Source organism: Poromitra crassiceps, assembly GCF_964638095.1.
Source record: "Poromitra crassiceps genome assembly, chromosome: 14".
Taxonomy (NCBI): domain Eukaryota; kingdom Metazoa; phylum Chordata; class Actinopteri; order Beryciformes; family Melamphaidae; genus Poromitra; species Poromitra crassiceps.
In genome coordinates, this window is record NC_139633.1 from 43,256,950 (window position 1) to 43,269,955 (window position 13,006).

Genomic DNA, 13,006 nt, shown 5'->3' on the forward strand with positions numbered 1-13,006 from the left:
GTACAAATATAACAGGGCATATGAGTGCAAAAACAACAAGAGACACAACAAGCAATAAGGCAGTAGAGTGATAAGTCAGAGACAGTGGCATATTCACTGCATATAGGTGCACATGTCATGTGCATACTTGGACGTACTTAAACATTTTGAATTTGACGTATTTGACGTACAGGTGCAAATAGCATATACCTAATTAAACATACAATTAAACATTAGACATACATAGTGGTAGCATCTACAGTACGGTACAGTACAGCTACTACACTATTTGTGTATGTTAAGGAGTCTCGTGGCCTCAAGCAAGCGCTTGAATGCAGTGAGGAACACTCTGCTCAAAAAACCTACACTCAACCCTTCCCGGGTTGAAAACTACAGACCAGTTTCTCCAACCCTTCCTATCAAAAATACTTGAGCGCACTGTCTTTACCCAAGTCTCTGAATTCCTTTCTGAGAACAATCTGCATGACTGAAATCAGTCTGGCTTTAAGCAGGGTCACTCTACGGAGACTGCACTCCTGTCAGTAATGGAGTCACTGCGTTTGGCTAGAGCTGCTGGTCAGTCCTCGGCTCTATTGCTGCTAGATCTGTCAGCTGTCCGGAAAATAAACGTTCACAAAGTGTTTTCTATGACCAATGAGTGAATGCGCCGTTCCGTAAGTTAAAAAGAGAGCCCAGGCGCATCTCTCTGCGTTCACCCATTGCAAAGATATTGCAGGATTTTCATGTGGGTCGCAGGTTATACTTTCCCGGCAAATTTGGCGGATGTGAAGTTTTGCACGTTCACGAGCCTGCCTCTTGTTCTCATGGCTCCGGCCGGAAATATACCAACAAAGAAGATGGCTAACAGGAAGTGGCTAACGTTACGTTCGTCGCTCGCTGCCAGCAAAAAGAAACACAGACTCCAGCAAAAAGTCCACACAAAAATAAATAAATATTTATCTAGTAAAGCCCGTCTGGCCAGACAGCAGCAATGTGACCGACATCGAGGGGAAACTAGAGTCGAGGCTGTGTTTTCGGTTCATGGAGAGACCTTGTTGCTTGTAGCTGCTGTAATGTTGTTTTGGCCGATAACGTTAGCTGCTTGCTAATGGATTTACCACCTGGTCAGAAACTCCGCTAATAACATTGCCGTCTTGTGTGAAGTAATGCAACAGTCGCAAATATGCCTAACGTTACAACCGTTATGATTTTGGTCATGGAACATTGTTTGACTGACTGCAGTTAGCTGCGGTGGTGAGACTGCTTAATATTATAGCGTTAGCTTGATGCTACCTAATAGATTTACATTTATAGAAATTACCACACAGCCCCACTAATAATGTTACCGTCATGTGTTGATAATGAATGCAACAGTTGTAAATATGCCTACCGTTACTACTGTTATGCTTATGGACTATCTCGTTTGGTCGTGTCTAGCTCACATCAACGCCAGTATTAGACAGTACCGGGGGAGCAGGCTGACTGCAGTGCGACTGCCCATTATTATAACGTTAGCTTGATGCTAATCGCGGCTAACTAATATTGATTTACATTTTAATTTTTGTATTCTTTTGTTAGAAATTAGTCTTAAACAATTATCGATTATAAAAATAGTTGACGATTAATTTTGTCGATGGAATAATCTAATCATGGATTCATCATTGCTAGACAAGTTGTTCAGCTGAAGCAGCTGGTCTGAACTCAGCTGTATTGTAATGTAATAACGTAATGTAATAATGTACTGTGTGCCACTGCATCTACCTCCTCCTTCTCCTCCTTGACCTCCTTGACCTCCTTCTTGACCTCCTTGACGACCGCCTTGACGACCGCCTTGACCTCGCGTGGCACGGCCTTGAGCACGGTTCCTTCGAAGCGCTCCTTGCTGATGTCGTCCGATGTCTCGGGGTCGGTCTTCTTGAAGCCCAGTGGTGTCCACTGGGCAGGAAGAGACCACACCCAGTCAGCGTACGGGGAAAACTTTACTTAATACTTACTCAATTTAGAACATACTTATATATAGTTAAGAAAAAATACAGTTTACAAAAACACTTGAGAGGGGGGGGAGAGAGAGAGGGGAGACAGAGAGGGGGAGACAGAGAGAGATGGGGAAGAAGGGAGAGAGAGGGGAGAGAAAGGCAGAGAGATAGGCGTGGGGGGGGGGGAGACTGTCTCTCTCTACTGTCTCACAGATAGTACGGTAGTTGGGTTTCCATCCAAATGTATCTCAAATAGTAACCGAATTTTGAGGATAGGCTAAATTAAAATTATGCATGTTTTCATTTACTACTCGGTCCACTCAGTTTTTTGTGAATGTTGCTTGGGATGCCATTTTTGCAGAGAAATCATGGGAATTATGAAGAATTGCAAGCCCCCGCAAATATTGCGATCGCAAAATCACAATTTCCTGGAGGGACTGACTACTGTTCTAATTCAAATTATGCGTAGAGGGAAATCTTTCATTTTGTGACCGGAGAGATTTAAATCGGTCGGACTTTCTGATTTTAACAATAAAAGACACAGATTGAAATTGGAAATGTTAATGTTCATTCTCACCTTGTGCTTGGCTGCTGCGAGCGCTGCGGCCGCCTCCTCTTTTTTCTTCTTCTCTTCTTTCAGTCTCTCCTCCTCCTCTCGTCTCTTCCTCTCCTCCTCCTCTCGTCTCTTCCTCTCCTCCTCCTCTCGACTCTTCATCTCCTCCTCTTCCAGTCTCTTCTTCTCCTCCAGTTGTCTCTTCTCCTCCTCTCGTCTTTTCGCCTCCTCCGCCGCTCTCACCCTCTCCAGTCTGATCGCTCGCTTGTTGTCCTTGAACTGCAAAACAAACGCAAACTCAATAAAACTTAAAGACCCTAAAGTCAAGAATCTGTTCTTCTTGTTCCTTCAGTTGGATGTTTGAGCTTCACTGTGGTGAATGATGTCTGCACAGAGTTTGACAGTAGAAGGCTGTTACCATAATCGTCTGCTGAAAGTGTCAAGTTTCTCTGGGCTCACTGAAATGGTCATTTTCAACCAGCATGATTCATGACATCATGGATACTGGAGCCAATCCCTGTCCAGTATTCAGCAGTTAAAGCCCCAACACATTCTCACTCCCAACTCATCATACAGTATATTGCAGATTGGTCAGGAACCCTTGTCGTCACTTTGTCACGAGTTGGAATATTTATTTTTATTTTATTTTATTTTGTGTGTGTGTGTGTTATATTCGCTAGCGGGACATGGTTGACTGGCTCCCAGCAGTAGCTTTGCACTGGTTGCTGTAAACATTTTGGCGCATTGTTCAGCATGTTAAAACACTGTTTCTCTGCTCTCTGGCCCGCTGTTTTCACTACACTCCTGTACACGGACACCGCCGTTTACATGTCTCGGTGGTTGTCATGCGCACACACACTGACATGGTATTTACTCTGTGCTGTTTACTACAGTAACGTTAACTTCGCTGTCCAGTAGGGCTGGGTCGGTTTGAAAATTTTAAAACCGGTTCGATATTGCCGTCTAAACCGGATCGAACCGGTATACAGATTTTTTTTGTAATTAAAAAAAAAAAAAAAAAAAATGTTTTTTTTTTTTTAAGCAGGGCTCCCGAGTGTAGCCCATAATGTCTGTAGTGCAACTTCAGTCCACCTGATAGCGATAATACACCTCTAAGCTGGTATTGTCAACCAGCAATGATACTGAATAAAAAGAAGCAGGACACCTGTGTAACCTGTATTTATTTCTCATAACTATTCAGCTCAACTTTTCTTCTAAACATCAAAATAATAAATGAAATTATAGCTGCTGCGCAGCAATGGGTCGTGGCCGGGCAAGTCTCAAGGCCTTCTCTCTCTAGTGAGAGAGAAGGCAGCATAGCGCTCGACACAACCTGGTGACGCGAGGTTACTCACACACACAGTAGCGCTGTGCAGTCTCTCTCTCTCCCTCTCCGAGCAACGAACACACACACACGACACACGCACTCGATCTCTCTCGTTTCCCTGCCCCTCTCTCTCTCTCTCTCTCTCTCTCTGAGACCTGCTGCAGACGGGACACGCCCACACAGTCCGCGGGAGAAAATACACTCTAAAATATAATTGATTCTCATGAGTTTTGTCACACCCCTTGTCATCTCACAAATGACGCTCTAGAGCAGGCCAGCAAGCACCAAATGAGACATGGAGCACACAGAAGTTTTGACGAGAGAAACATGGCTACAAGACTGTAACAAGCATTTTTTACTCAAACAAAAATAATTCCAAACCCAAGCAACAATATGAGCATGTAGCAAAAACACAAAACGGTGCATGCCTGCGTTTATGTGGTGATTTGTTATTGCGACTGAATCCTTCTCATACAAACAAGACGTCATTCGAAAGGGAAGAGCCTGCTGCAACATCACTCCCACTTCTCTCTCTTTCACCCTCCCTCTCTCTCTTTTGCTCGTGGCTCACGGAAAGAATAGAACAGACGCTAAACAGAAGCGCAGCAGAGCGCGAGTGTGCCGCATGCTCCGCGGCGCGGGCAGTGTGGACAGTCAGGTCAGTTAGCATGGGCACCAGCTGCGCTGCACAGCTTGTTTAATTAATCCTGTGACAAAGTTGGGCATTTTAACATGGGGTGAATGCCTACTGCACCCAGCTCCAAGTGGTCAGTCAAAGAACTACAGCTTTCAGGATTACTTACGCATCTTAATGGGAAAACCCCAGAGCTTGCCCACTGGTAGGGCCATATGAAAAAAAAAATCAAATTAATTTTCTCATCCCGAATTCTGTTTTTTGCATTTTAATTTTAATTGAAGTTTTTCTTATAACTTTGCTCTCTCAGGGCCTCAACAAGTTGTGAGGTGACGTAAGTGTCCCACGCGAGACAGACCCCCTTCTCAGAACACCCCAATCCAAAATGGAATAATCTCTCTTGGCCTATTTTGCAATGATGAAATAATTTACATTACTACAATAATTAGGTCTACTTTTGATTTTGATAATTTGGCCTACTTTGATTTTGAGACAAATTATGGAAAATTCTGCAATATTCGAAGTTTTGATTCCGTCCTTTTTTTCTGTTTTGCAGAAATCATATGGCCCTAGTGCAGAGCCAGTGAACTCACCATGGCCACGGTGAACGCCATCTCCTTGTTGATGTCGTCTGCATTGAACGGAATGTCACTGAAGTTCTCTCCGACGTCAAAGGGAATGTCGCCGTGATCTGCTGAGCGGACCATGCCCTCGGTGGGGCCCAGGGAGATGATGATGCACTGAAACACAACCGTTCATCACATCACAGCCGGGAAATAGGTTTGTAACATCGACACTCAATATTACAATTTTGTAACATGGTGCTACCAGCTGCATAGGGTGCTTGTGTGCTTCAAAGAGATCTTGTGTGTGGGGTCCCATGCAAGAGGTCAATAAGGAACCAGCCGGGCAAGGCTAGGCTAGAAACGGGTCCCAAATAGTTAGAAGGTTTTTAATTGAGTTGGTCCTTAGGGACCTGAGTCTCTCCATCCTTATAACAGAGATCATGTCTGTCAACCACAATTGGAAAGAGGGTGTAGAGGGGGATTTCCATTCTGTCAGAATGATTTTTTTTGGCAACAGTTGTCCCCCGTGTCAGAGACTGCTGTACAGCTGTAGGAAAGTTCAGAGAGGACTCCGAGCAGCCGAAGATGGTGAGTTCTGCCTCCAGCTGAAGGGTTATTTTGTAGGCCAGTCAAATATTTTTGCCCAGAATCCCGTCAGTGAAGGGCAGACATGTAGCGTGACATGCCGGCAGGCAGACGATTCGTCTCCCAAACTCTCTCAGTTAAAATCGAAAGCATGTTACTGGCTAAGATAACCATCTTATATTAGATGTATTTGTTATAGTAGATTCTCAATGTGCATGAATGGAAAATGGAATTATAGGCTACTTCATTTTTTACCAAAATACTCTCAATCATTTACCACGAGACTCCCCTTTACAGATAAGAGATACATGCATGCTTATTTGAAACATGTGAATGGGAGGGCAGAGTAGAAATGCACTACAAACATGAATATTAGTTGTTCTACAATTATTGAATGATGATTTTTGCGACCCAATTGCACTGAATTATTGGTATTGCCTTCCCCAACCCCAATGAATGGAAGCATTATTAAATGCAGTTGAATATGAAAAATATAAATGTTGGCATAATAAACTGATTACCAGTATACATTTTGTCCTTTTCATCAAATTGGTAGCTATAATTGGGAGTGATGGAGTTACAGTAGGCTACTGGTGGAAGTGCACGGTCACAATCTGTCCCTCTGTTAGCGAGGACATTTTTTGTGGCCCTCTCTATCATCAAAGTTGCCCATCCCTGAGTTAACATTTTCATTTGTGAAATTGGGTAGTCAACGAACATTTTTCGTCATAGTTTTCGTATAGGAAATTAATACTAATTTGTTTGTGAGTGTAAAGCTCTGGTCTGACCTTCTCTCTCTTCTCCTTGGTGTGGCTGAAGGTGAAGGGGGTCTTGACCCTGATGTTGGCGGATCTCCTCTTCTTGGTGGTCATGTCCACCAGAAGGTTGATGAGCACCTGGTCGTTCTTCAGCAGCGTCACACTGCAGTCCCGGTGGTCGAACGTCACGTTGGTGCGGACCGGCCCAATGTTGGCGTGGATCTGACCCGGGTAGCCCACCATGTTGGGCTGGGGGCAGAGTCAAAGAGATTTTTTAAACATTTTTCTTCCTAATAGAATGCCAAACGCTTAATAGAATCCCTCCCCTTCCTTGCGAACCAGCGTCTGAAAAAATATGAAAGGTGGTGAACGGCGAGAGACCATTTTTGGATCCCGTTGTAATTGTGCCATGATCAGGTGCACATATAATGTTTGTCAATTTACAAGATACGTTTGCAAGTCAAGAAAGTCGCAGTATGTCGTAAAACTGTTGCACTACAAGTTGTAAATCAGAAAGACTACACACAACCAAGTAACGCAATAACTTTCTTCCTGATTTCCCAAACTATGGGGTGGACCAAGGTTCAAACATCATAGAAAGTGCATGTGTTAATCGTGCGTTAAAAGGAATTTGTGTTAACTCGTTATTATCCCGTTAACTCATTCATGGCCAGTTTAGGACTGCCAATATTTAGCACAGGCCAAAGATTTTCATAATTGTTGGTCATCTTTCAAGACCCACATTAAATTATCTATTAGCACCAAAGTGATTTGCAATAGCTCAAATTGAAGATGTACGTCTCTGGGTTCACCAGGAAAAAAAAAGTGAGCTTTTAGCATGTTCTGTACTCTACTTATACCCCAACCTTTATATGCTCCCTCTAGGCCTAATTATGCAAAAAAACAAAGTAGCCTATCATAACTATGCAGACGACACTCAGTTGTATATAACTCTTTCCTCAGCTGACTATGCCCCCATAGAATCATTGTGCCAGTGCATTGATCAAATAAATAACTGGATGTGCCAGAATTTCCTACAGCTAAACAAAGACAAAACTGAGGTCATCGTGTTTGGCCCCAAAGAACAAAGGCTTAAAATCACTGCATGCCTTGAGCCTCGATCCCTGAAGCCTAAGGATCAAGTCAAAAATCTTGGAGTTATTATTGATTCCGATCTCAACTTTAACTCCCACATTAAGTCAATTAGAAAATCTGCTTTTTATCATCTTAAAAATATAGCAAGAATTAGGGGATACATGTCCAGACAGGATCTAGAAAAACTAATTCACGCCTTCATTTATAGTAGGTTAGACTACTGCAATAGCCTTTTTTCTGGTCTCTCCAAAAAAGAACTTAGGCAACTTCAACTCATTCAGAATGCTGCTGCTAGAGTACTAACGAAGACTAAGAAAGCTGATCATATCACTCCAGTTCTTAAGTCCTTACATTGGTTGCCAGTGTGTCAGAGAATAGATTTTAAAATACTGTTATTAGTCTATAAATCACTCAATGGCATAGGCCCAAAATACATAGCTGAATTGCTCCCACGCTACGAACCATCTAGAACTCTTAGGTCAACAGGGTCCAGCTTATTAACTGTCCCTAGGATCAAATCAAATCACGGGAAGGCTGCATTTACCCACTATGCTTCTGCTAGCTGGAACAAATTGCCTGAAGACCTCAGATCTGCCCCAACCTTACTTACTTTTAAAAATAGACTAAAGACTTTTATGTTTACCGTCGCCTTTAACTGCTGACAGCTACTATGCAAACCCAATGAGTTTTAGCTCTTTCTGCAACTGCTGCGCCTGCTGCCTATTGCACTTTTTTATACTATTTTTTTTTTTAAGTTTTGTTGTGATGCTTTTAAAATGTCCATTTTATTTCTTCTTTTGGTTTATTTTCCTGTAATACACTTTTTATACTCTTTTTTTTAAGTTTTGTTGTGATGCTTTTAAATGTCCGTTTTACTCTCTTTTATTTTATTTTCCTGTCAACCATTTTATGTGAAGCACTTTGAATTGCCTCTGTGTATGAAATGTGCTATACAAATAAACTTGACTTGACTTTATATACACCCTGTTTTCACCAAAAAGGTCTCTCTGACAAGATAAATTGCAGATATTGGCATTTTTCTAAATCACACAATCTCATGCAGAACTCGCTCTCAATTCTTTTATTTTGAACTGTATTGACATCAGACATGTAAATATTATTCGTTATGACACAAATTAAAAAAAAATATATATATATATATATATATATATATATATATATACATGAAGTGCTTTTTTTTTACATTCAACAATATAGTTTACTCAGTGTGAGTGAGTGTACAGACAGACAGACAGACAGACAGACAGACAGACACACACACACACACACACACACACACACACACACACGATGCGTGATTTCTAACCCCACATAGGATAAGCAATAACCACGCCCTGTGGCGCCGGGATTGGCCAGGAGCAACACTGGAGGGCACGCAGCCCAGCGATTTCATGAACCAACTGAATAGCTCTTGAGAACAGACAGCGGGCTGCTCTGACTGCCGCTTGTTTTGTTCTGGTCCACCCGTCCTCGTCCATGTCTCCCTGTCGTATCCTCCCTGCTATTTGATCGTTCCCGTTTTCCCCTCGGCTATTCAACACGTCCTCACCGCCCTCGCAAACTGATTGATCATTTCCTCATTCCTCCGATGATCAAACACATCTCTTGATTACTTTCTCCCGTTTTCTCCCGGCTGGCACAGAGGAAGGCGACTCCAGCTCGTGCAGCGCGCCGAGGGCGTTTCAATGGCGTTTTTCCTGTCTGCACAAAGAAGCGTTTATCCGTTTTCTGATTTTCCTCCTGCTCAATTTCAAAACAACAGCTGCGGTATGTGTTTGTTCACGTGTTGTCTTAGATGCTAGGGACCTGATACTATGTCACAGGCTGGGCAAGTGTTTGAACTAGGCGCTGCAGTAATAAAAACAAAAACACGTCAAACACGTCTTTGGCGTGGATGGCTATTTCTGATAACACGTCAAAGACGTCTTTGGCGGTGAATGAGTTAACTTTGACAGCCCCAGTAATAAGACATCTAAAAGTGTGGCTCCCACTCTCCTGCCCTTTCTGGCAGGACCCTGGTGTTGGGGTCATTGGGTTGGCTGATTGGGTGCAACTGGGCTCGGTGCAATCATTGGGCTTAAGAAGACCTAAGTTCAGACCATTCAGTCTCACCCCCCTCACTGATGCACCTTTTGTTCTGTTCATTTGGTTAACATAGTTTGTGTTGTTGTCTAGTTATTTTACCTTAGTTTCAGTAAAATTATTGTTTCGTTAACTTTTTACTTTGGTGTATGACTCCCCTCATTATGTTACAACCAGGAAGTAACATATGAGGGGAGTCATATACCAAAGTACAAGTTAGAACAATTTATATATATATATATATATATATATATATATATATATATATATATATATATATAACAAAAAAAGTGGGAAATAAGATGTACACTGCGGCATAGTCTTGCAACCTTTTATTTCTTCCCGTCTTACCTCCGGCTTGGTCGGGCATCTATACAGGCACGATTGGCTGTCTGCGGGTGGGAAGCCAGAGGCACTAGCGCCTCCTCTGGTCGGTCGGGGCGTCTGTTCGGGGCGGAAGGGAACTGGTGGGAATAGCATGATCCTCCCACATGCTACGTCCTGCCGGCGAATCTCCCCGCTGTCAGGTGATAAGATGCGGCTGGCAACTGTGCATATGTTGGAGGAAGCATGGTGCTACTCTACGGCTCTCCCCAGATCGGCAGAGGGGGTAGCGACCGGGGCAGCAGGGGAAAATTGGCCAAGTACAAATTGTGGGGACAATCTGAAAAAATACTAATAAACTAGAATGACCGCAACGCGGACTTATGCCTCCGGCATTAGTTCATTCTTGAGTCCAAATCGCCATTTGAGGCAAATTGGAAGAGATTCCGTCAAGGCGCTCCTGTGATGTTGCGTTACAGAGCTTGGAAATTGGGTGTGTGAGAGGTCACAGTGACCTTGAACTTTGACCACCAAAATGTAATCAGTTCATCCTTGAGTCCAAGTCGATGTTTGAGACAAGTTTGATTAAATTCCGTCAAGGCATTCCTGAGATATCGCGTTAACAAGCTTGAAAATGGCGTTCGAGAGCTCACCTTGACCTTTGACCACCAAAATCTAATCAGATCATCCTTGAGTCTAAGGCGATGTTTCAGAGGCAAATTTGATGAAATTCCGTCAAGGCATTCGTGAGATATCGCGTTAACAAGCTGGAAAATGGCGTTTGAGAGGTCACAGTGACCTTTGACCAGCAAAATCTAATCAGTTCATCCTTGAGTCTAAGTAGATGTTTGAGGCAAATTTGATGAAATTCCGTCAAGGTATTCATGAGATATCGCGTTAACAAGCTGGAAAATGGCGTTTGAGAGGTCACAGTGACCTTGACCTTTGACCTTTGACCACCAAAATCTAATCACTTCATCGTTGAGTCCAAGTCGATGTTTGAGACAAGTTTGATTAAATTCCGTCAAGGCATTCCTGAGATATCGTGTTAACAAGCTGGAAAATGGTGTTCGAGAGGTCACAGTGACCTTGACCTTTGACCACCAAAATCGAATCAGTTCATCCTTGAGTCCAAGTTGATGTTTGAGACAAGTTTGATTAAATTCCGTCAAGGCATTCCTGAGATATCGCGTTAACAAGCTTGAAAATGGCGTTCGAGAGGTCACAGTGACCTTGACCTTTGACCACCAAAATCTAATCAGATCATCCTTGAGTCTAAGTCGATGTTTGAGGCAAATTTGATGAAATTCCGTCCAGGCGTTCCTCAGATATGGCGTTAACAAACATCGGACGGACAGACGTACGTACAGACATACGGACGGACAACCCGGATCCATAATGCCTCCGGCCTGGCTATCGCCGGCGGAGGCATAAAAAGAAAATGGACATTGCCTTGTACATGCAAACTACTCTGAACTGGTGTTTTTGTTTGATTATTGTTTCCCCTTGCTGTTTTCTTGTTGCCGTTTGTTTGCTTGTTTCATTTATTTATCAATTTTCTCCATTCATTATGTCTGTCTGTTGTGTTTACAAGCTGTCCATGTATGAAACTTTCAAAGTCAAAGTCCGACGGACAAACCCGTCTATATTGTCACACAACAACCCAACACACACATGCTACCAGCCACACACGCACATGCTGCCAGCCACACATGCTGATGGAAGCCGGTGAAATATTGTCTCTGCTTTTAACCCATTCAGGCTTGTCCTTCCTCCAGGAGCAGTGGGCAGCTTTCTTCTGTACAGCGCCCAGGGACCAACTTCAGATGTTATCGTCACTGGTCAGGTGATGATCTTCTGCATGTTTTTAGTAGGGGGTCCATACCATCAACATATATAAATGGACTGAGGATTGGTCCCGTTTAGTGAAGCCGCTGCATGTTAGATCGCCGCTCTGGCGGCAGGTGCCAGTATAGGTCACAAGGTCCGCCTCCCCATGTTAGTGGATGGGGAAATCACAAGCGAAATAATGACAGTAGACGTCAGATACTTTTTTCCCAAAGGTGGTTTGTATCATTTTAGATAGTTATTATCATGCTAATGCCTGTGCAAGTGGTCATTTTTCTGATCAGTTTGTTTTTAAGTAGTTATTTGACATGTAAAAATGGATGATTGACAGCTGTGGCAGCAAGTCTCAAGCCGTCATTGGCTGGACAGGCTCTTCATATTATAGATCCAGCATTAGCTTTACATAGACAAGACACAGTGCTGCTTTGATCTGTTTTCTACCAGACATATTGATGGACCGCAATAAAAAGGACATTGTTTTGAGAAAGGTGCACGAGGAAGTAACGTTGGTTGGGGACTGAAGTAGTAAGTTCAGAAAATATGTGTTTTATTAGTTACTCCAGCTACGTTATCGGTTATTTTAATACACAATGGTTTTAATGGACGCAGGCTAGCATTAGCTGCTTGTGTTAACCGGCTGTTTTGCATTATTTGTCGGCTTAATATTACTATAACCTAAGTAATACAACATTTATTTTATTTTGAAGGTAAAAACGTCTAGCTTCCTGTATTCTGTATAATTCTAGTAGGTTTGATGCATTTTAGGACAACATAGCAAAGACCTGCTTTCTTTGTAGTGCTTGCGACTCGAGGAAATCGATGCAGCTGGGCATGAGTTGTAGGGTTGTTTAATTAATTACTAACGTTATGCCCAAACGATTATATGCCGTGAACGTTAGGCAGTTATCGCCCATTATGTATTTTTAGTTTTCACAACTCCCCATTGTGTGGTCATGCCCAAATTCCCCCACCCCCGCCCCTCTCTACTTTACAAACTCTGCGGAGGTGCTACTCATGTGAGAATGCAACATGCCTCATGTGTGAAAGGGTACACTTCACGTATCATCCGGGGCAGGCTCAGTGGGGAGCAACCCTCACTTGATTCAGTTCATGTGTAGCTATATTTTCAGAACTTACCAGGTTTTCCAACTGCCTGCATTTGCCAGGAAATGTGTTTTATAATGTTAACTCCCGGGTATAACACGGGGCCTACACAAGTGTACACAACCACCAGCCATTAGCTAATCGCTAACGGGTT

General features: G+C 43.0%; 1 protein-coding gene across 1 annotated transcript in view; it reads right to left on the reverse strand.

Annotated features, from left to right (window-relative positions):
* Positions 1-13,006, reverse strand: part of LOC310789212 (uncharacterized protein) — a gene marked incomplete at its 5' end in the record, with an annotated part of 77,961 nt that overhangs the window by 38,087 nt on the left and 26,868 nt on the right. Inside the window, 4 exons of the mRNA XM_083650798.1 lie at positions 1,741-1,914; positions 2,533-2,787; positions 5,063-5,209; positions 6,409-6,627. Of these exons, the coding sequence (XP_083506924.1) occupies positions 1,741-1,914; positions 2,533-2,787; positions 5,063-5,209; positions 6,409-6,627 (795 nt within the window). The remainder of the gene's footprint in view (positions 1-1,740; positions 1,915-2,532; positions 2,788-5,062; positions 5,210-6,408; positions 6,628-13,006) is intronic.